General features: G+C 45.4%; 1 protein-coding gene across 6 annotated transcripts; it reads left to right on the top strand.

Moving 5' to 3' along the window:
* The first annotated feature begins 353 nt into the window (after positions 1–353).
* On the top strand, positions 354–19994 carry LOC115150257 (msx2-interacting protein). 6 transcript variants are annotated; one of them, XM_029693358.1, is made up of 15 exons: positions 354–780; positions 2426–2746; positions 5689–6177; positions 6447–6610; positions 6889–7089; positions 7239–7402; positions 7525–7650; positions 7793–7906; positions 8010–8123; positions 8211–8311; positions 8439–16083; positions 16208–16291; positions 16531–16725; positions 18364–18522; positions 18703–19994. In XM_029693358.1, the coding sequence occupies exons 1-15, from the start codon at positions 695–697 to the stop codon at positions 18832–18834; spliced, it is 10095 nt and encodes a 3364-aa protein (XP_029549218.1). In that variant the 5' UTR covers positions 354–694; the 3' UTR covers positions 18835–19994. The 6 variants fall into 6 exon arrangements, with proteins under 6 accessions (XP_029549218.1, XP_029549217.1, XP_029549220.1 ...); XM_029693357.1 differs by having other exon boundaries at positions 5686–6177; positions 6450–6610; XM_029693360.1 differs by having other exon boundaries at positions 5686–6177; positions 7251–7402.
* Positions 19995–20336: the final 342 nt, after the last annotated feature.

Genomic DNA, 20336 nt, shown 5'->3' with positions numbered 1-20336 from the left:
CAAGGGGAATAAACCCAGGGGCTGTATAGTTCTGAGAACATAAACAATGATAGGGGTGGACATGGTGTGTTATGCAAAATCAGAGCACACACAGTAGAGGTGTCATTAAAACCTCCATGATATAGACCTACAAAGATTACTTGCTTAACCAACCTCCATTTAAATAGAATATTCACAAAGCCATGATACAAATAAAGGCTCTTTGATTTGGGAAGAATTGCGCTTATCCTGTCAATTCACTGCAGGCAAAGATCGTGCCATTCCTTGTCAGCACAGGGTTGCCTTGGAATAAGCCATTTTGGGGAGCATATAATCACAGATCACCCTCAGGCAACATAGTAACGAAGTCAGAATGACTTCTCGATTCATTACAACCTCTGATGATGCATAGATGTGTTTTATAATGCAAAGCCCAAGGACTGCTACATTATTATGAAATGTAAAAAGCACGGATAATTGCTCTCGAATAGCTGTCGCATGATCTCGGGAGCGCGCAAATCATGAGAAACGAAGCCGTCGTCACAGGGAAGAATACACACACATTCGGAGGCATTGGAACGGAGCTCACTAGGCCAAGATACATTTTTTTTTTTACACGGAATCACTCGTCGTTCATTTTGTAAGGCGGACTTCCCGACCGGCGGAGATCAAAACTTGCTAGAGCATATGTGTATGAAGGGGGAAAGTAACGTACATGATGGTTCGGGAAACCAGGCACCTTTGGGTGGGAAATTTACCCGAACATGTTCGAGAGGAGAAAATTGTCGAACATTTTAAACGGTAAGTTACGCAAGAGGAGAGGCAGCGCGCTCTGTGTCCAATAGCTAGCTATCTGAGCTAGCTAACGTTAGCCATCATCAAGATACAGCACCAAATGGCCTCTGTTGTTTAAGATTGTTTTCCCCGTGATATTTTTAACCAACACACAATATACCAGAATTTCACAATTTATTGGAATCCAGCAAGCTGAAATGCCACTGAATGCTAGCTTGTTAGCTAACTAGCTACCATTTTGTCGTTTGCTCACTTGATATACGTTAACGACGTCGGTAGCTACATCAGTTAATGCCTTGGTAGCTAGTTCAGCAAGAAATATAGCTAACATACTAGTTAGGTAGCAAATGTTATTATTGAAGGATGTGGTAACACATCATCTACAACTTATGTTTTGTAGGGGCTATATTGCTAATCATTAGTTGGATTACTGAATAATGCAAAGTCATGTAACTTTAGCGCTAAATGCATGGTTTCTCCACGTTCCTCCGATGCTACTGCTAGCTTCGTTAGCTGCCGTAATTACCTAGCGGATGATATCGTGTTTGATTGCCTGGCGGCGAGTTCATCAACGTGCTAACATGATGAAAGCCCTCGTGTAACATATGGGCTTCTTGATTCTATCGCTCGTTCACTGCATAATTCATCACGTCTTAACTGCAATGTTTAGCGGTTCATATGGTCCGAAAAGTGGCTACCATAATCATGAATCTCTCTGCTCGATCCTCAAGCGTGTGCCAGGTAACGTTATTGGATCCCTCAATATTCTCAAGCTTTAAAGTTGCAGGGAGGTAGCTACTTCTTGCCGTTATGATAAGTTATTTGAAACTATTTACATCGTAATCAACTACTTTGAGCCTAACGTTAGGTTCTTTGATTCAGTGAACATGAGCACTGTGTACACCAGCACATGGATCTAGTGTTTCAGTGAAAGTGTGCAACTATTGAAGAACCAACATTTGAGTTCTTGGCATTTTTTCAATGACTTCAAAATAACAGCAGACAGAGCACACTATTTTCACACTAATAATAAATTCATATTAAAGCAGAATTGTAATCCACATGTTCCACTGACCCTCATATTCTATGGAAGAGGATTTAGTAAAGGAATAGAACAACTTTAAGTTGAGAAAAGTCATTCATTTTTTAAAAGTTCACTACGCAAAGGCGCCAAAAGACTTGGGCCTCCATTTTTAAAGGGAAAGTCCACTCAAAGTATTGTTTGGTGGTTTTTTTTCTTAGTCCACTGTTGATAGAGTCCCAATGTTTTTCATGTCAGCAGTCAAGTTTTCAAGATATTGGACTTTAAAGAAGTAAAGTGTCACCGGCCAGAGGTCGACTCTGCTTCTTGAAAGTTTAATATCTGGAAAACTTGACTGCTGACATACAAGCATTTCTTTCTGTATCAACAGTGGAGTAATGGAGGGAAAAGTTTTATATACACACACACTTAATGAGTGGATTTTCCCTTTAATGCTAATTTGACTAATTGGCTGCCAGGCAAAATCGGGCTCCTGTGCTTTCTTTGCTGTTTAAAAATCTAGCTACTAGGCTAACTATTATATTATTGTTCTTATCATAAGTCTGAATGGACGCGTACATAGTATCTCAATAGTGTGACATACTTTGTCTCTTTGTTCTTGCTCCTCAGCTATGGACGTGTGGAGAGCGTCAAGGTCCTGCGGAAGCGAGGGTCGGAGGGCGGCGTGGCAGCCTTTGTGGATTTTGTGGATATCAAAAGTGCACAGAAGGCTCACAATGCTGTCAACAAGATGGGGGACAGAGACCTGCGCACTGACTACAACGAACCTGGGTCTGTCCCTAGTGCTGTTCGGGGCCTTGATGACAACCCCACGTCGAGCAGTCACGGGCGGGATGTTTCAGGATTCTCTAGGGGGGCAGTGGGTCCAGTGTTTGGCCCCCCAGTGTCCCTCCACACCAGAGAGGGGCGGTATGAACGGATAAGAGACTGGTAAGTGGACATAGTCTCCCTCTGAAGTACTGGGGGATCAGGGTGTCAGTAAAAAATATATATATATTATATCCCGCAATAACATCATTTCATTGTTGGGTTATTAATAAAGCAAGGGCAATAGATTCCTTACAGTTTTACATAAAGGTAACCTAGGGAACAATCCCTTTACCATCCGCACAGACCTGGCCTTTTTTTGCGGGATCTAAGTTAGTTGTTTATGCTAATCATTAAAGAGGTATGGATGTATGAGGTATTATTCAAAATTTCGGATTTATTATGTGAAACGTATCCTGCTTTCACGTTGGATATTACACCTGTGGGGAATATCCTGGTGAGTTTGGATATATCACATTTGTTGGATTTTATCCTGGTGAGTTTTCGGATATTTTCATTTTACAAACCATGGATTCTAACCGCGATTTACCTGGGATCGTCGTTCTTTGGAAGTAAATCGTTGCCTGTGATGGATTAAATACCCCTATATTTTCTTGAGAATTATATTCAGGCAGGTTAATTCACCTATGGACTATACATCAGAGAAGACAGGGAGGATTGTCGTTTTTTCTTCACCACCTTTCCACTGCTGGGCAGAGAGCATTTTTCTGGAAGTCTCCAAACCAAGGATATCTGCTATTTGTCTGGATTTAAATAACATCATGGACCAAGGGATGTAAGTTGCCATCGTAAGGATGTAAATTGGCTAGGTGTCATCACAGGGCCCCATCAATACATCATTCACAGCTAGTTGATCATTTTCAGACAAGGGAATTTACATTTTACAGTGTATAATTGTAATTTAGTATGGAGTTTATATCAAAAGGAACTAAAGAGAGACTGAGGAGTAACAGAACACCTATCAAGAAATTCCATTGGAATATTTTTCAGAGAGAGATGGCCGTGAAGACAACTGAAGACATGCATTATGGATGTACCTGCCTCGTGGAAGTAACCCCCACATTGGATGTAAGGATGTTGGGTATAGGATGTACACAGGTGTAACCGCACTTCTTTTGCTGGATTACTCTGCTCCAGTGTGGATTTAGCTGTATATCCTCTCAGCATCAGTATTTGGGGTTACTAGCAAAGAACAGAAACGTCTGCATTTTCAAAGAAAACCGAATGAAGCCTGAAGATGTCATCTACACAGTGATGGGAGTAGACTGTCTATTTGCCCCTTGGGATATGTAATAGTGCTATTTTAAGGAATTAATTACGCTGCAGTGGACTAGGATTATTCCGTGCATTATGGTGAGAGAAGATCCTGTTTTTTTACTGGAGGGTATGCAAACTGGATTGCTAGTTTTGAAGAGGAATAATACAGATCTCTATTTTGGACAGTAATATGCAGACAACTCAGACTTGTTCCTTCTTTATTCTAGCAAGTTGGATATGTTTTCAGTCTATCCCGTCTCTAGTGTCACTTTTGAAATGCACCGCTATGCCCTTAAGTGGGACTCATCTTTTTTTCAAATTCAACCTGTATCAATCGTTGTCATCATAAATCAATTTCTTTGGTTGTTTTCTTTCTTTTTACATCAAACGAAGAGATTAAGAGATGGTGGATTATACCTAAGATACCTACCCGGTGTTCTACTCGAACGTCAGACTCTGTACACATGAAGACAAAATAACCTTTTTGCTCAAGTTTTTTTTTTTTTTTAATCCAAATGATTTTTGCTTTTTATTCCGGCTCTCACAATTCTGACGACCTAGATTTTATTTGGGATTATAGGTTCGGTTACTGCTTTTGGAAAAGGTTGGTATTGTCCTGCCCTCTGCATCTCTTTTCCTCGTCTCCTACACTAATTGTTAGAGCTTTTAGAGAAAAAGATGCAGCTGCTTGGGCCAGAGGGCTTGCCTTTCTTTCTCTTCCTTGCTCTCTTTCTTTTCTGTCACTCTTTTTCTGTCTCTCTTCCTTTCTTGCTTTTTCTCTTAGTTACTAGGTGGCTTAATATAGGCTAGTTAAGATCTAGCAGGCCCACCAGCATTTCCCTCAACTGCCAAGACCCACTGTTCTTACTTAATTCAGAAATTGTATTTGATCTCAGTAGGAACTCACTTGCTCACTCTGACAAATGTGATATGACACAGCTTCTAGATAATTAGAATAAATGCAAACGATGGAGTTCAATAGTTTCACAGATGCGGTTGTGTTACGTTTGGCCAACAAAGAAATTCTCACAATGTGTGTGAATGCATTTTTGAGTCTCAAGTATGGCCCTTATGAAACTAAACCTATCTGAGGGTTACCTTACTCTATGCTAGAGCTGGGACGATAAATAGAAAGTTATCGACACCAATCAGCTATTGCAGGAATTTTATTGGTATATTTCATTACGATAAGTAACCTATACTAGAGAAATCCGTAGTTTGAAATGAAATGTTTGCTAATATGGGTGACTGTTAACGTGACAATTGATAGCTACAATCATCAAACTAGTAGTAGTACTATAAAGGATCATAGAAATAAAGGCACTACACTTAGAATTCTATTTATCGTTATCGCATGAATTCTGGCAATTTATCACAATATGGATTTTTTTTCAGATCGCCCAGCTCTACTGTATGCCTCTCCAGTGTAGATCTGCCCCATTTTTATTTCCTAACAGATACAATCTGTCTGTCAGCATTAATACTAGAGGACATAATTTAATGTCTACACACCTATCGTTTGAATTGACCAAATGCCCCTCATGTATTCTATTGCTTCTAATGGAATCAGAAATGATTGGCCTGTATCTTCATAGTCCCGTGCTCAGCGGGGTCCCTGTTTGTGTGTATTTAAGTTGACATTTTAACAGTGCACTGCCTATTTTAAGCTTCATTGTGTATTGGAACTAGTTATCTGTATTTTTGGAGTCACACTAACACTCGGCCTCTCTATATCTACTCTGTCTCTCTCCCCTATCCATCCATCCTTTACCTGTGTCTTCCAGCAGCTCAGAGACCCGGGAGCGTGCATATGATCACAGCCCCTATGGACACCATGAGCGCACTGGCACTTTTGATAGACAGCGTCACTACAACGCAGACTATTACCGCGATCGCACCATGTTTGCAGCTGGAGTTAGCCCTGGCCCTGGAAGTAGCAGTGCCATGGGTGGGAGCTTTGAAACCCCAGAGCCTCATTTTGAGTCCAGGATCCGAGGAGATCCCTTCACCTTGTCTAGTGCTGCACGCCGCGACCCCTATCGAGATGACAGGGGGCGTCGTGTTGACAGGACTTACCATCACCGCCGCAGTCGATCATCTCATTCCTCACAGTCTCGACACCCCTCCCCGCAAAGGACCACGGGGCAAACACCCAAAGCCCCCCATTCCCCCAAAAGAGCCCCCCTCTCCCCAGAAAGAGGTCCATGCTCTAGGTCCCGCAGTAGGTCCTCTAGCTCTGATTCTGTCAGCAGCACCAGCAGCACTGGCAGTGGCAGGTAGGATGTGCTTTTGTGATGGTGTGGATGTTATTGTTTGTATGGATGGAGCACACATCAGTCAATTAGCCTATGTTGTAGAGAATGTAGCAACAGAAGGGAACATATTCCACTTACCCAGTTGTAAAATATCTTGCTTGACTCTAGGATTATGGAGAGAATATCGCTGACTTGAGATGCATACAAATGTACCCTTTTATTTAGTCAAGTTAGCTGAAGACCCTCTGAACATTACCCCCTCTCTTTCCTCACATTTGTCCATTTGGCAGCAGCGATTCAAACAGCAGTTCAAGTGAAGGGTCTCGTGCACGCTCTGTTCAGTCCTCTGCTACACATGCACCTCCCTCTCAGCCCTGCTCCATGGTGATGGAAGGTGATGAGCCACGCAGAAGCTTTGGCATCAGGGTGCAGAACCTACCAGTGCGTTCCACAGGTGAGTACCAATACCTAGCAGCATACTCATAAACATGCAATCTGTCTAGACTTTGCTGTGCACCTTGACATTCTGGTTCCACTTTGCTGGGCACCATGACATTATGACATTATCAAGGGGGTCACCAATAAATATCGTGTCTACATGTTCAGCTATAGAGGTAGCTAATCAAAGCACCCCCCCATTCTCCACCTTGACATAACATTTTATTTTGTCCCTCACGATGCAGCTGCATGACCCATATCAAGCATCAATTAACTGTCCATTTCCCTCGCCAGACACAAGTTTAAAAGATGGACTGTTCCATGAGTTCAAGAAACATGGGAAAGTGACATCTGTGCAGATCCACGGGGCCTCAGAGGACCGATATGGTCTGGTGTTCTTCAGACAGCAGGAAGACCAAGAGAAAGCCCTCAACGTCTCCAAAGGAAAGCTTTTTTTCGGCATGATGATTGAGGTTTCTGTCTGGAACGGCCCTGGTATGAAACTTTTTAGTGTCGTAATGTAATATCTGTAATTCTTTCATTATTTGAGCTTGGGCCTTAAATCCTAATGCAGTTGTAATGAGTGGTCATTCACATACTGTTGAGTGTACTTCTATTGTCTTGTTTAGTGATTGTAATAGAAGTCTTTCCCTCAGAAACTGAGAGCGAGAATGAATTCAGGCCATTAGATGGACGGATTGATGAATTCCACCCCAAGGCCACAAGGACCCTGTTTATCGGCAACTTGGAGAAGACCACCAGTTACCAACAGCTCCTTGATATCTTCCAGCGCTTTGGAGAGATTGTGGTATGTATGTTACTGCACACTGATGGGTTGTGCAAGTTAAAATCTCTTCTAAAAAATGCCAGAGAATTGCCTGTTTTGTTCTGTCTTTTTAATATTTATGCATTTTGTCATCCCTCATACAGGATATTGACATTAAAAAAGTCAATGGTATTCCTCAATACGCCTTTGTGCAGTATTCTGATATTGCCAGTGTCTGCAAAGCTATAAAGAAGATGGATGGAGAGTATTTAGGGAGCAACCGGCTCAAGGTATTATTCATAAATCTATATTGCCCTTACCTCTAGTTATCCATGTTGGTACAAAAGGAATTGAGTTCAGTGATACAGAACTACGCGCTGCAATTATTATTGTCAATGTTTCTACACCATGTGTTTTCTGTCTCCTTTGCAGCTGGGTTTTGGAAAGAGTATGCCCACAACATGTGTTTGGCTGGACGGTTTGGCTTCCAACATCACAGAGCAATATCTCACACGCCACTTCTGCCGCTATGGACATGTAGTCAAGGTCTACCCTTTTTTCCCTCCCCAATGTTCTTGGAATCCCTGACATTTTTGATACTATATTAGAGAAGTTGTTCTAAAGAAGATTTCTGCTTTTCCTCTTTTAGGTGGTGTTTGACAGGTTGAAGGGGATGGCTCTCATCTTGTATAACAATACAGATTTTGCACAGGCAGCTGTCAGGGAGACCAAAGGCTGGAAGATCGGAGGCAACAAAATAAAAGTATGAATAAATATGTTTCATTAATCAATCAGTGACTGACATTTTAACAGTAAACCGGATGAAGGGAGCTAATTTGTTTATTTGCAGGTGGATTTTGCCAGCCAAGAGAGTCAGATGGCTTTTTATCGCTCTATGCAGGCCTCTGGGCAAGACATTAGAGACTTCTATGAAATTCCAACTGAAAGAAGGTAAGGTTCACATTTGTAATGTGAGATGAATGGAGGGAATACTTTTGAATTACTGTTTTCTGGTGTACTTATTGGATCTCATTTCAATGCCCCCCCCCCCCCCATTCCACAACCCCCTGCTTTACAGAGAGGAACGACCAAGACCTCCATACCATGAGTTCTCAGCAGAAAGAGCTTACTTTGAGAATGTACGCACCCCTGGCACCATTTACCCCGAAGACCCTCACAGAGACTACCCCGCCCGCAGCCGTGATCGGTATTCGGAGTTGGAGCATTACCAGGGAGAACACTTTGACCCACGCTATCATGAGGACCCTCGGGAGTTCAGGGATTATCGAGATCCTTTTGAGCAGGACATTCGGAAATACACATACATCCAGAGGGAGCGAGAAAGGGAGCGGGAGCGCTTTGAGGCAGACCGAGTCAGGTGGAGCCCGTCTCATCCACGGCGCCCGATCACCCCTTCTGCCTCCCCTTCACCATCTGAGCGTGCTCCCAGAGACCCAGAGCGACGGGTCTACAGTCAGTCCTCTGAGCGAAGTGGTAGTTGCAGCTCACTCTCACCACCACGCTTTGACAAGGCTGACAAGGCTCCTCCATTGGAACATGGAGCCAGCTCTAAGAGTGAGAGGTTGGAAAAAGACGCTCACTTGGTTGAACCTGAGCGTGAGCGTGGAGCTGGGGCTGAGAAAAGCAAGCGGGGAAGACGAAAGGAGAAAGGTGACAAAGAAAAAGGGGAGAAGAGTAAATCAAGGAAAGGAAAGGTGCAATCTCCCAGCATCCCACCATCTGAGACAAAGCTAGATCCCAGCCTGGATGGAGGCTCTGGAAGGGGAAAGGTGTCGGACCAAGACAGCCTTGAGAGACAGATATATAAAGGTGACAATGACCCTCCTTCAGATCCGACAGCGTCAACCTCTCGCCATGAGCCTGTAAAAAGTGAGAGGCTTGAGTCAGGGAAAGGTGAGATCGCAGACAAGGATGTTAAAACACGATCCAAGAAACACCAAAAGTCTGACACTGGAAATGATGGGAAAGATCCATCACTGGATTCTGATCGGCTGGCTGCGAGAAAGAGGCGCTTTGGAGATGCCAGTGGGAGGACCATTCGGCAGAAGAGGAGAAGGCTGGAGGGTGGGAGTCAACCCCCAGACTTTGGAGCAAGCACTGCCTTTTCAAAAGAGACGGATGGCAACAATAAGGCTCAACAAAAAGACTCCCAGCGGAGGTATTCAAGATCCAAAACGGAGAGGCTGGTGTTTCCTGGCAGTCAGGATCCTGTAATGAGAGGACAGGAAGAGCTGCCTGAGGGGAGCATGGACCCTATAGACTCAAAACGCCACAGTATGTCTAGAAGGTTCTCCCACGATGGGAACATGGATCAGGATAATGCAAGAGATCAAGATCCACCAAGCCCTTTCAAGTATGGTGCACAGGACAATGACAAGGGTGTCAAGGAAGAGCCTCTGGATATTGACCTCTCCCAGAGTTACCGCAAACAGATGGAGCAAAGGAGACTTCACCAACAGCTCCAGGAGCCAGACAAACAAGAAAAACCAGGAAGTCCACAAGACTTAGAAAGGGAGGATCTTGAACACCGCAGTCTGGTACATGAAGTGGGCAAGCCACCTCAAGACGTCACAGATAATTTCCCATCTCATAAACTCAAGAAACTAGAGCAATTTGATGCAGATATTAGTGCCAAGAGGGGGGACCGTGTCTACAGGAGCTTCCGGCATAAGAGTGAAGATCCTGAGTGGAACAACACTGCATCTCCAGGCTTGCAACACTTCTCTCATCATGCTGAAGATCCTGAGTGGAACAACACTGTATCTCCAGGCTTGCAACACTTTTCTCATCATGCTGAAGAGGACTTTGCGGTATCTTCACACCTCAGGGAGGTTAAAACTGAGGATAAAAGCCACCCAGACCTGGAGCTGGCAGTCAAAAGGACACATACAATGCAAATGTCCAAGCCAAACACTCCTTTACAAATTAGTGAGGAAGAGCGGGAAAAACGTTGGGAAAGCAGAGTCAAGCAAGATTTTTTACCCGACTTAAACTTCTCAAGAGGCATTGCAAAAAATCCACACCATCGCAAGCGTTTGGAGTACGGAATTGTGCATGATCTGGAGCCTGGGGAAGTACGATCCGATTCTGAGGAGGACAGAGAGAACAAACCACACTCTCCTATGCCCTCCACTTCGGTACCTTTGTCTGATAGGCAGAGAGTGGACAGATTTTCAGACCCTAAGCTTGCCACCTTGGAGAGGATGAAGTTTTACTCCTTTGCACTTGACCAAACCATCACACCAGATACCAAGGCCCTGCTAGAGCGAGCAAAGTCTCTGTCCTCCTCTAGGGAGGACAACTGGTCTTTCTTGGACTATGATTCACACTTTGCTGGTTTACGCAGTAGGAAAGATACTGAAAAGGTTGAGTCAGCACCTCGACCTACACCCTCTTGGTACATGAAGAAGAAGAAAATTCGCAGTAGTGGGTCTGAAGACAAACTAGATGACCGGAAGGAAGAGCCCAAGCCCAAGCCAGAGGAACATGAACGCAGGGAACTGTTTGCCTCACGTTTCCTTCACAGCTCGATCTTTGAGCAGGACTCAAGACGTCTTCAGCACCTTGAGCGAAAGCATGAGGACCCTGAGCAGAGTCAGGGTCAGCAAACTGGTCAGCAAGGCCCGGCAGATGGGCAGCCTGACACAGAACCAGTTGTCCTCTTCCATAGCCGCTTTTTGGAGTTCACACGGCTTCAACAGCAGAAAGACCAACCGCTACCAGATGTGAAAAAGGCAGATTCCATAGATGACAGTAGGGTGGAGAAGTCACCTGAGGCAGAACAGCAACCTCTGCAGTTACCTAAAACCTCAGAACCTGTCATGGATCAGGAGATTAAACCTATTAGCCCTGCTGAGGACATGATTTCCCAGCCCCCACTTATGCCCAAGGAGATGTCTCGACCCAAGCAGATGTCTCCACCCCTTCCACCCAAGCAGATGTCTCCACCCCTTCCACCCAAGCAGATGTCTCCACCCCTTCCACCCAAGCAGATGTCTCCACCCAAGCAGATGTCTCCACTCCTTCCACCCAAAGAGATGTCTCCACCAGTGGAAACATGTGTCATGTTTACTCCATCCCTAGATCCAGCTGCTCTAGAACCTTTGACTAAAGAAGAAAACATAAAAAATGAACAGCTCCCTCCCCTCCCACAAATGTCTCCCCGTTCAATGTCTCCCCCTGCTTCTGTTAATTTAGTAGCCCCCGAGCCCATTCGTTTGGTGAGAAAAGTTAAAAGATTCCCTAGTGAAGAGAAATCTAAACATATAGCTCAGAATATTGAAACATTGACCCCTGAGCAGTCTTCCAACAGTGATTGCCATATACATAAAACGTTATTGAGTCGTTCTGAGCTTGAGCTGGCACCTCCTGAATTACCACCTGAATTGAAAAGTTCCACACCACCTAACCTCGTTGATGAGATTTCAAAAGAGGATACCAACACTGAAGATACAGACACTCATACAGAGGTGGAAAAGAAACTCGATCTCAATCAGATACAGGTGCTTGTTGATAATCAAACCAGGGATGAGTCAATTTCACCACCTCAGAAGTCGAAGAACAAAAAGAATAAGTCTCCTACTCAAGTCCCACTGACTCCTTTGGTTTCAGCAAATAGTTCAGAGAAACCACTTACACGCAAGAGTGAACGCACAAAACGTGCATCATCCCCTAGAGCGGAGTCTTTGAAGGGAAACTTGGATTCCAAATCCACAGGCAAGTCTCCCATACATGGTGCAGACCCCGAGCATGGCACAGAGCAAAGTATATATGTTGGAAGAGCAAGGCGTAGAAATGTGAAGTCTGTATATGCCACCCCAGTTGAGGAAGATGCCACTAAGGGGGCTGGAAAGGATGTAACTGAGTCACCACGTTCTGCACGAAAGCGAGGTGGAGACAAAGAAGCAGCCTCTCAGCAACCATTAGAACAGGATTCACTTGCACCTATCACCTCAAGGCGGGGACGTCCTCCTAAGAATCGTCAAAAAGGAGAGGACACGTTAACAGCTAAAGGGGATAGATCAAAAATGGAGACCAAGGATACAGACTCCAATGAATCAGAGAGTAGTGAAAGAATCTCAAAAGTGTCAAAAGGCAGACATTCTCCTCATGGTCATAAAGTGTTGGCAAGTCAGTTACCCATGCCCACAGTGACTGGATCCAGTAGGAAGGGGGAAAAAACTGAGCCCCCTGAAGATGTTGCTCAACCTATAGATTTTACAGAGGAGGACAATTTGGCCATGCCAGATTCCACTGTCTCATGTAAAGAAGATTCTGTGGTGCCAGTTGTGACAAAAAAAGAGGAGAACGTCAAGCAACAACTAGGAACAGAGAAATCAAGAGATAAAGACGGGCAGAAAATTGACCCTATTGAGGAGAAAGCCAGTGGAACTAAATTAGGTGAGAAAGAGACTGAACCTCCAGTCATGGAAGAACAGCCTGTTTTGGAGAAGAGTGGGAGAGGAAAAGCCCCACGCTTGACACGGACCCCAAAATCTCCTGTCCTCAAGAACCTCAAGATCAGACTAAATGTCACTGAGGTGAAAGATTTACTTCAAATGGGGGATGAGGAACCCGGAAATCAGGATGATTCTTCTAAAAAGACTAAACCAGGCGAACCTACTAATGACCCATTATTATTAGAGTCTAGTCCAGGAAAAGATGTAAGTTCTAGCAACGAGGATAAAGATGGGGTGACATCAGAGAATAAGCCTCCAATAGATCCTAAAACTTTGCTACAACAGGAACAGGAGCTGGAGCAAGCTGTGGAGAACATTGCTAAACTGACAGACCCAACCCTCCCAGCTGAGCCACCCACTCCACCTGCCCAACCACCTGCAGAATTAAAAATTGAGACTGAGGAAGACAAACCAGCCAATCCTGCTAGTGAGTATGAACTTGCTGCTGCAATTGATTCCATTATGGGTGAGGATATAGCCGTCCCTCTGCCTCAAGAGCCGGTAAATAGTGCTGTTGTGGAATCAGATCTAGAGATTCCAACCTTCATCCAGCCGACCAAGGGAGCTGAACCTGTGACTAACATATCTCCTATTCAGGGGGAGGCCTTTTTCCCAACCACACCCAGGAAAGGTGCTAAGGGCAGAGCTAAAACACCGAAGCGGTCTAGGAGCCAAAAATCAAACAAAAAGGATGCTGTAAAAGAATGTTCATCAGAACCGGAGAACACCGCTGTTATCACATCAGACAGCACACCCTCCAATGAACAGCCTGCTCCAGAAAGTATTCCCTCATCTACAGTTGCTGGTGTCATTACAGCCACCTCTTGGAAGCCTGAAACGGCGCATTTGGCTCCCAAGACTACAGACATGCCTAAAGAATCAAAGTTGCCTCCAGCCCCTGCAGAGCAACCTCCACCTAAACATCTGAAACCTGTCTGCCCCACAACCAAAAGTCCCACTCTCCTCAAGCCTCATACACAACCACCACCACCGGAGTGCATCTCACCCTCACTTTCTCCACCCCCAACCCGGCCAAACATCAGAACCACACAGCCAAGCAGGATCCCAGTTTCCCCACCAGATTGGCTCAACCAGTCCAAGGATGCAGTTGTCCCTTCCTCTCCTAGAGCATCAGCAGCTCCTGTAGAGAACCCAGGACTTCCCCTTGACACTGAGCACATGGAGACTGATCACAACATCAGTGACTTACGTAGGATTCTCATGAAGCACAAAAATGTTTCACTCCAAGTCCCATGCAGTAGTTCTGTTCCTTCAAATCTGGGCACCTCGTCCCTTAGGGATCCTCCACACCCTTCTGATAGTAATACTCCAATGGTTGCTGTACCTAGTAAGGCCCCTCTAAATGACAACAGGCCTCATCCAGCTCAGCCTGTAGTCCGGCCCCCAGCCTCACTACCATCCCCTGAGTCGAAGTCTGTGATTTCTGTTATCGCCTCCACTGCCACTTCTGTTATCAGTCGTGTTTGCAATCCACCCGACATGGAGAAAGTCAATATGTCAGTTGACAGAAATCCCTGTGTGGACATGCCACTTCCCAAGCTGGCATACAGGCCGCCCAGCATGGAGGATAGGGACAGTGGTTTGTACCATGGACCATCAGTTGGTGAGGAGGGTGGAAGTGCTGGGAGGTACTTGGTTGAGAGCTCCGGTCTGGGTACAGGCTCTATCCCAGGTCTAAGGGTGAATACCTCAGAGGGAGTGGTGGTGCTGAGTCACTCAGGGCAGATCAAGGAGGGACCACAGAGGATAAGTGCCAAAATCAGCCAGATCCCACCAGCTACTGCAGTTGACATGGAATCTCAGCAGCTTGTGTCCATGCCCCAAATAAAACAGGAGATGTATACCCACTCCCAGTCAAACACTCCGAAGTGTCCTCAAATACAGACAGACCATGGGCATCCTAAGACGCAACAACCTGTGTCCGCCATTAAACAAGAAAACACTGGTATGGAAAAGTTAGAATCTCCCTACCCATCAGGGCCTCAAGGAGTTGTGAAGAGGCTCCAGCAGACAGTTGGTAATCCACAAGTGATGGGTTACCATCATCCAGAGTTCACAATGTTATTGAAGCATCCAAAGAAAGTGGATGGGGCTGATGCTATGACTGCTGACGGGGGTAAACCATCTTGGAACTCTGCCATAAGTCCTGCAATGAGCCCCCACTTGCCCTCTCCGGCTGGCAACCACGTAGGCTTTGTTTCCGGCTCGGCCACTGACAGAACTCCGTCACATCTCAGTGGGGTCAAACAGGAGCCCCGTTCGCCTCGCAAGTCAGGCCACCCACACTCTCCATTCACTAAAGTGTCCTCGCCCATTGGCGGCTCCTCTCCGAAAGGCCTCCCTGGGATGCAGCCCTCTGGCCTTCCCGCCATGCAGCAGTATGTCACCAGTGTCCACCACCCTGAGCAGTCTGTCATCATGCAACCTCACAGTGCTCACGGTGGCATTGGCAGGATGTCACCCCATCGTGTCTCCCAAGCAATCCCCATGGGGCACCTTGTCCAAGGAGAGGTCAGGGTGAACACACCACCCCTCTCTGTGATGAGTTTCGGGAAGCATGGAGACCCTCTTGCCTCTCCCTGGTCTGGTCCTCTCCAGCAACGTCCCACCTCGCCCCAGGCGGTAGGCAGAGACATGGTCCTCAAGGTTAACCCAGGGAATGTAAGGGGCCACGAGGGAGAGCAAGAGGATGCCAGACGCTTCCATCAGGCCACAGGGAGACCATCTGCCACCCAGCTGAAAGCAGAGACTATGCAGGTGGATCCCCGCGGAGCTCTACGCAGCGGGCTACAGCTGGACCCGTACATGTCACCCAGGGATATGCGTGTGCTCATGCACCACCCGCAGGGAGAGCGCTCTGCCTCAGAACCACACCAGGGACACATCCAAGAGACTGTCCCACCCTCTTCGACATCTACCAATATCACCTCGTCCCTGTCCCCCAGGGCACATCTGCTGACTAAAGGTGTTTCTGAGAAGGATGGCATACAGCCACAGGAGGTCAAGAGCCCACACTCTCCTCTGAAGGATGGGATGATGGGGATTCGGCCATCTATGGCCGCCATGGCGTCCCCGCAAAGGGTGCAGTTGCTGCCATCAGGTACGGGAGCTTCCTTCTCAGAGTATCCTGGAATGTACAGCAACACCCGGGCCGTCCATTCCCAGATCCCAGAGACTTCTTTTGGGATCAACCAGGCACCTATCAACATCACTTCTGCCTTAGTGAGTTAAACCCTATTCAGTGTACAGTATCTCTGCACAATTTGATAATGATCATGGGGTAGTGTCTTGAATGATGTTTGGAAAAACAACTTGTTTATACTAAAATCACTCTTCTGGGCCTCAGGGTACAGACCCCAGCCAGTCACAAGCTGATGGCAAGGTGAAACAAGTTGGACACCAACCTGTCAACATGATGCAGCTGCTCACGGTGAGTCACTTAAGGATGTATGGAAATGGGGAACAGACAGCAAATTAGAGAGAGTGTAAAACCAGAACGACAACTGAACAGGACCAGAGAGGTATGGGCAAGAGCTTTGGGCAAAGTGGACAGGAAAAAGTGTAGTGTAGGTAAACTATTCACAATTATATTGTTTTTATATTATTATTTTAAATATTTGCAAAAATAAATAGCATTTTGTATCACTGTTTTATTTTCTGTTTGAGCAGAAGTACCCGATAGTGTGGCAAGGGCTGCTAGCACTGAAGAATGACCAAGCTGCTGTCCAGTTGCATTTTGTCTGTGGCAACAAAGCATTGGCTCTACGATCGCTGCCCCTACCAGAGGGAGGAGCGCTGCTTCGGATCGTCCAGAGAATGAGACTTGAGGCATCACAACTGGATGGTGTGGCTAGAAGAATGACAGTAAGTTATTTTCCCTATCATGCGGATGAGGGTCCATCCTAAATTGTGTTAACTTGGCCCAGTGTAAGTGGATGCAAACAGCAAGTGAGTGGATGCTACTTGATAAGGAGCACTTTTCACTAAACTATTCACTCAGCAACTAAAGTAATGGTCCAATCATAAAGGACTGGCGAGATGGCCCCGATAGACATGGTCGCCCTGTTCATGGCTCCTAAGCAACTTTACAGTGTAAAGTTTTTTTGTGTTATTTCTCACATTATTAGCTCAGAACGTCCTTTGCACTATTACATACAGCCGGAAATAACTTTTGGATATTAGAGCGGCGCTAACTTTCCTGAATTGGAGTATTTGTTCATACCGCTTCCAAGTATATTGCTCGCTAATGTTCAGTCCCTGGACAATAAAGTAACACTGATTTATGGAATCATGGCTCTCTCCGGATATACTGTCCCCGTCCATACAGCCAGCTGGGTTCTCAGTACACCGCACACACAGGAATAAAGAACTCTCCGGGGAAAAATAAAGCGGAGATATATGTTTCATTATTAACTACTCATGGTGTGATTGTGGTAACGTACAGGAACTGTTCACCCGACCTCGAATACCTCAATCAAATTCCGACCGCATTACCTCCCAAGAGAATTCTGTCATCACAGCAGTGTATATTCCCCCTCAAGCCGATACCACGACAGCTGTCAAGGAACTACATTGGACCTTGTGCAAACTGGGATTTTTGTTTGCCACATTGAAGGTCCCCAAGAACCCAGTGGCCTCCATCATTCTTAAATGGAAGAAGTTTGGAACTACCAAGACTCTTCCTAGAGCTGGCTGCCCATCCAAACTGAGCAATTGGGGGAGAAGGACCTTGGTCACTCTGACAGAGCTCCAGAGTTCCTCTGTGGAGATGGGAGAACCTTCCAGAAGGACAACCAACTCTGCAGCCCTCCACAAATCAAAGTAAATGGAGATCCTTGATGAAAACCTGCTCCAGAGCGCGCAGGACCTCCGACTGGGGCGAAGGTTCACCTTTCAACAGGACAACGACCCTAAGCACACAGCCAAGGCAACAGAGGAATGGCTTTGGGACAAGTCTTGGAATGTCCTTGAGTGTCCCAGCCAGAGCCCAGACTTGACCCATCCAACCTGACATACAATGACATTCTAGATGATTCTGTGCTTCTAACTTTGTGGCAACAGTTTGGGAAGGCTGTTTCCTGATCAGTTTGACATTGCCCCTGTGCACAAAGCGAGGTACATACAGAAATAGTTTGAGATCGGTGTGGAAGAACTAAACTGGCATGCACAGAGCCCTGACATCAACCCTATCAAACACCTTTTGGGGTTAATTGAAATGCTGACTGCGAGCCAGGCCTAATCGCCCAACACCAGTGCCTGACCTCACTAATGCTCTTGTCTGAATGGAAGCAAGTCCCCGCAGCAATGTTCCAACAGTGGAAAAGCCTTCCCTGAAGAGTGGAGCAAAGGGGGGACCAACTCCACATTAATTCCCATGATTTTGGAATGAGATGTCCACTTACTTTTGGTAGTGAATGCGACCAATTCAATTTTAAGGAAGAATTTCTCAAGTTCATGTACATCACATGTGCCTGTTCTAATGTGTACTTCTGTTTCCTGCAGGGGGAGAGTGAGTTCTGTCTCCTGCTAGCTCTTCCATGTGGACGGGACCAGGACGATGTCCTGAATCAGACCCAGGCCCTAAGGACCGCTTTCATAAACTACTTGCAGGCCAAGCTGGCTGCAGGCATCATCAATGTCCCCAACCCAGGCTCCAATCAGGTGAGTCTGTCTGCTTGTTTGTTACTGTAGATGTCTGTCTGTTTTTGCAAACATTCAGCCACTGCTGGTTTTTGATAACTTCACATTTACATACAAATAAAATGTTGTGTTTTACATTTTAGAGCAGTCTATAGATTGCATAGTCTTTCAACTGATCCATTTTTTATCGCTCTTCTCCAGCCTGCCTATGTGTTGCAGATATTCCCACCATGTGAGTTTTCAGAGAGCCACTTATCCCGGCTAGCCCCTGACCTCCTCAACCGGATCTCCAATATCTCCCCTCACCTCATGATTGTCATCACCTCTGTGTAACAACCCACCCCCCTGTAGCGGGGAAAAGGAACCACCTCTTCTCTTCAGTGGACGTACACCAAGTTGAGCCTCAGGAAACAAGAGGAATGCCAGGGTCTTTGCTCCTGGAGACACTGGGAACATTTGGGAATAACGTCCTATTCAAACCTTTTCCAAGTCACCTCTTTTTTTTCTTCACACCTGGCTGGTATTTTTGTCCTTCTCAAAAGAGCGAGCTCAGGGATGGACTAGACCAGAACCCTATATCTCTGCTGTATTTGTATTTATTAGGGAGTTTTATTTTTACGTAGGGAGTTACTTTGAAGAAAAAGAATAGTTTGATGAATAAGAAGAATGAGTTACTTTGTGGGTGGCCTTTTATTCTTCATCTTTTAATGATTGTTGTTCATTTTTTAATTCTTCATAAGGATCATGGAAGCCATTAAACAATGGCAAAAATACACATTTCAACGTGTATTTTTAAGTACAGTAATTATGTACAAACAAACTTCATTGTTCAGCCTTTCCCATAGAGGAAGAAGGAACTTTAAAAAAACTTTTAGGGCACGTCTCAAATGGCACCCCATTTCTTATATGGTGCACTACTTTGGGCCCTGGTCAAAAGTAATGCACAATATGGGGATAGGGTGCCATTTGGGACGCACTGAGATCTTGTAGAGAGGACTGTCAGCCTAACAAACCCCTTTTGATTCCACCAGCTCTGCTGTTCCATTCTCTACTTAAACAAGACAAGGCTGTTCCCTTCCATCTGTTTCCGCATTATACGACCAACAGTGGGATTTAGGAGTTTTTGGAATACTGGACTCTGTAAATATTTTAAATATTTAAAACTTTGACAAACTAGAACTTGGGACAACTTGATACCAAGAGACTACCAGCCAACCATGGAAATACGAGATGGTAAGGTGGGATGAACGAATTGGGGGTGTAAGGAAGGACACAGAGGGAAACCCCTTGCTTTTGTGGTGTAAATACTTGACACAGCAGGTTGGAAAACTTGTGTGGAGTTTGCTGAGTGCACTTCACATTTTGTTACTCAAATAAAAAATGAATCCAGAAAACTAAAACAGTCATGACCTCTTTCATCTGGATGTTTTTTTTCTTGTTTCTCTTTTGAGATGCTGTCTGTTTGAAATAAATATTTGAACATTGTGTAAATATAATCTGAGCTTTCTACTAACATTTTTTTAATGCTGGGGATGTATATTCTGTTGCAGTTCAGTAGAAGTCTACTTCTGCATTCCTAACAGTTGGGTTAGATTTCTGTAACACATTGATAGGATGCGGTAGGTGATTATGTGCTTTTCCCCTTCAGTCAGCCAGTTCCTTTTGCATGGTGGGGGATTTCAGTTAAGGACCAATGGAATTGTCTAAAATGTGCAAACTCCGCCTATTCAAAGTGAACTCGCCCATTGTCAAATGTTTGCAAATGCATTCCATTATGGTAATGTTCTATAGTTTGATATGATTTCATCACTGATACTGTCTACCAAAGGGGTGAC

This window comes from Salmo trutta, chromosome 16 (genome assembly GCF_901001165.1).
Source record: "Salmo trutta chromosome 16, fSalTru1.1, whole genome shotgun sequence".
Classification (NCBI taxonomy): domain Eukaryota; kingdom Metazoa; phylum Chordata; class Actinopteri; order Salmoniformes; family Salmonidae; genus Salmo; species Salmo trutta.
This window is presented reverse-complemented; position numbering and strand designations above follow the sequence as displayed.

Excerpts from the sequence above, each read along its gene's own strand:
- LOC115150257 (XM_029693356.1), top strand. The coding sequence starts at position 695 with ATGATGGTTCGGGAAACCAGGCACCTTTGGGTGGGAAATTTACCCGAA. Across the intron at positions 7,907-8,009 it reads GCTATGGACATGTAGTCAAG|GTGGTGTTTGACAGGTTGAA; the intron begins GTCTACCCTTTT and ends TTCCTCTTTTAG. Across the intron at positions 8,124-8,210 it reads TCGGAGGCAACAAAATAAAA|GTGGATTTTGCCAGCCAAGA; the intron begins GTATGAATAAAT and ends GTTTATTTGCAG.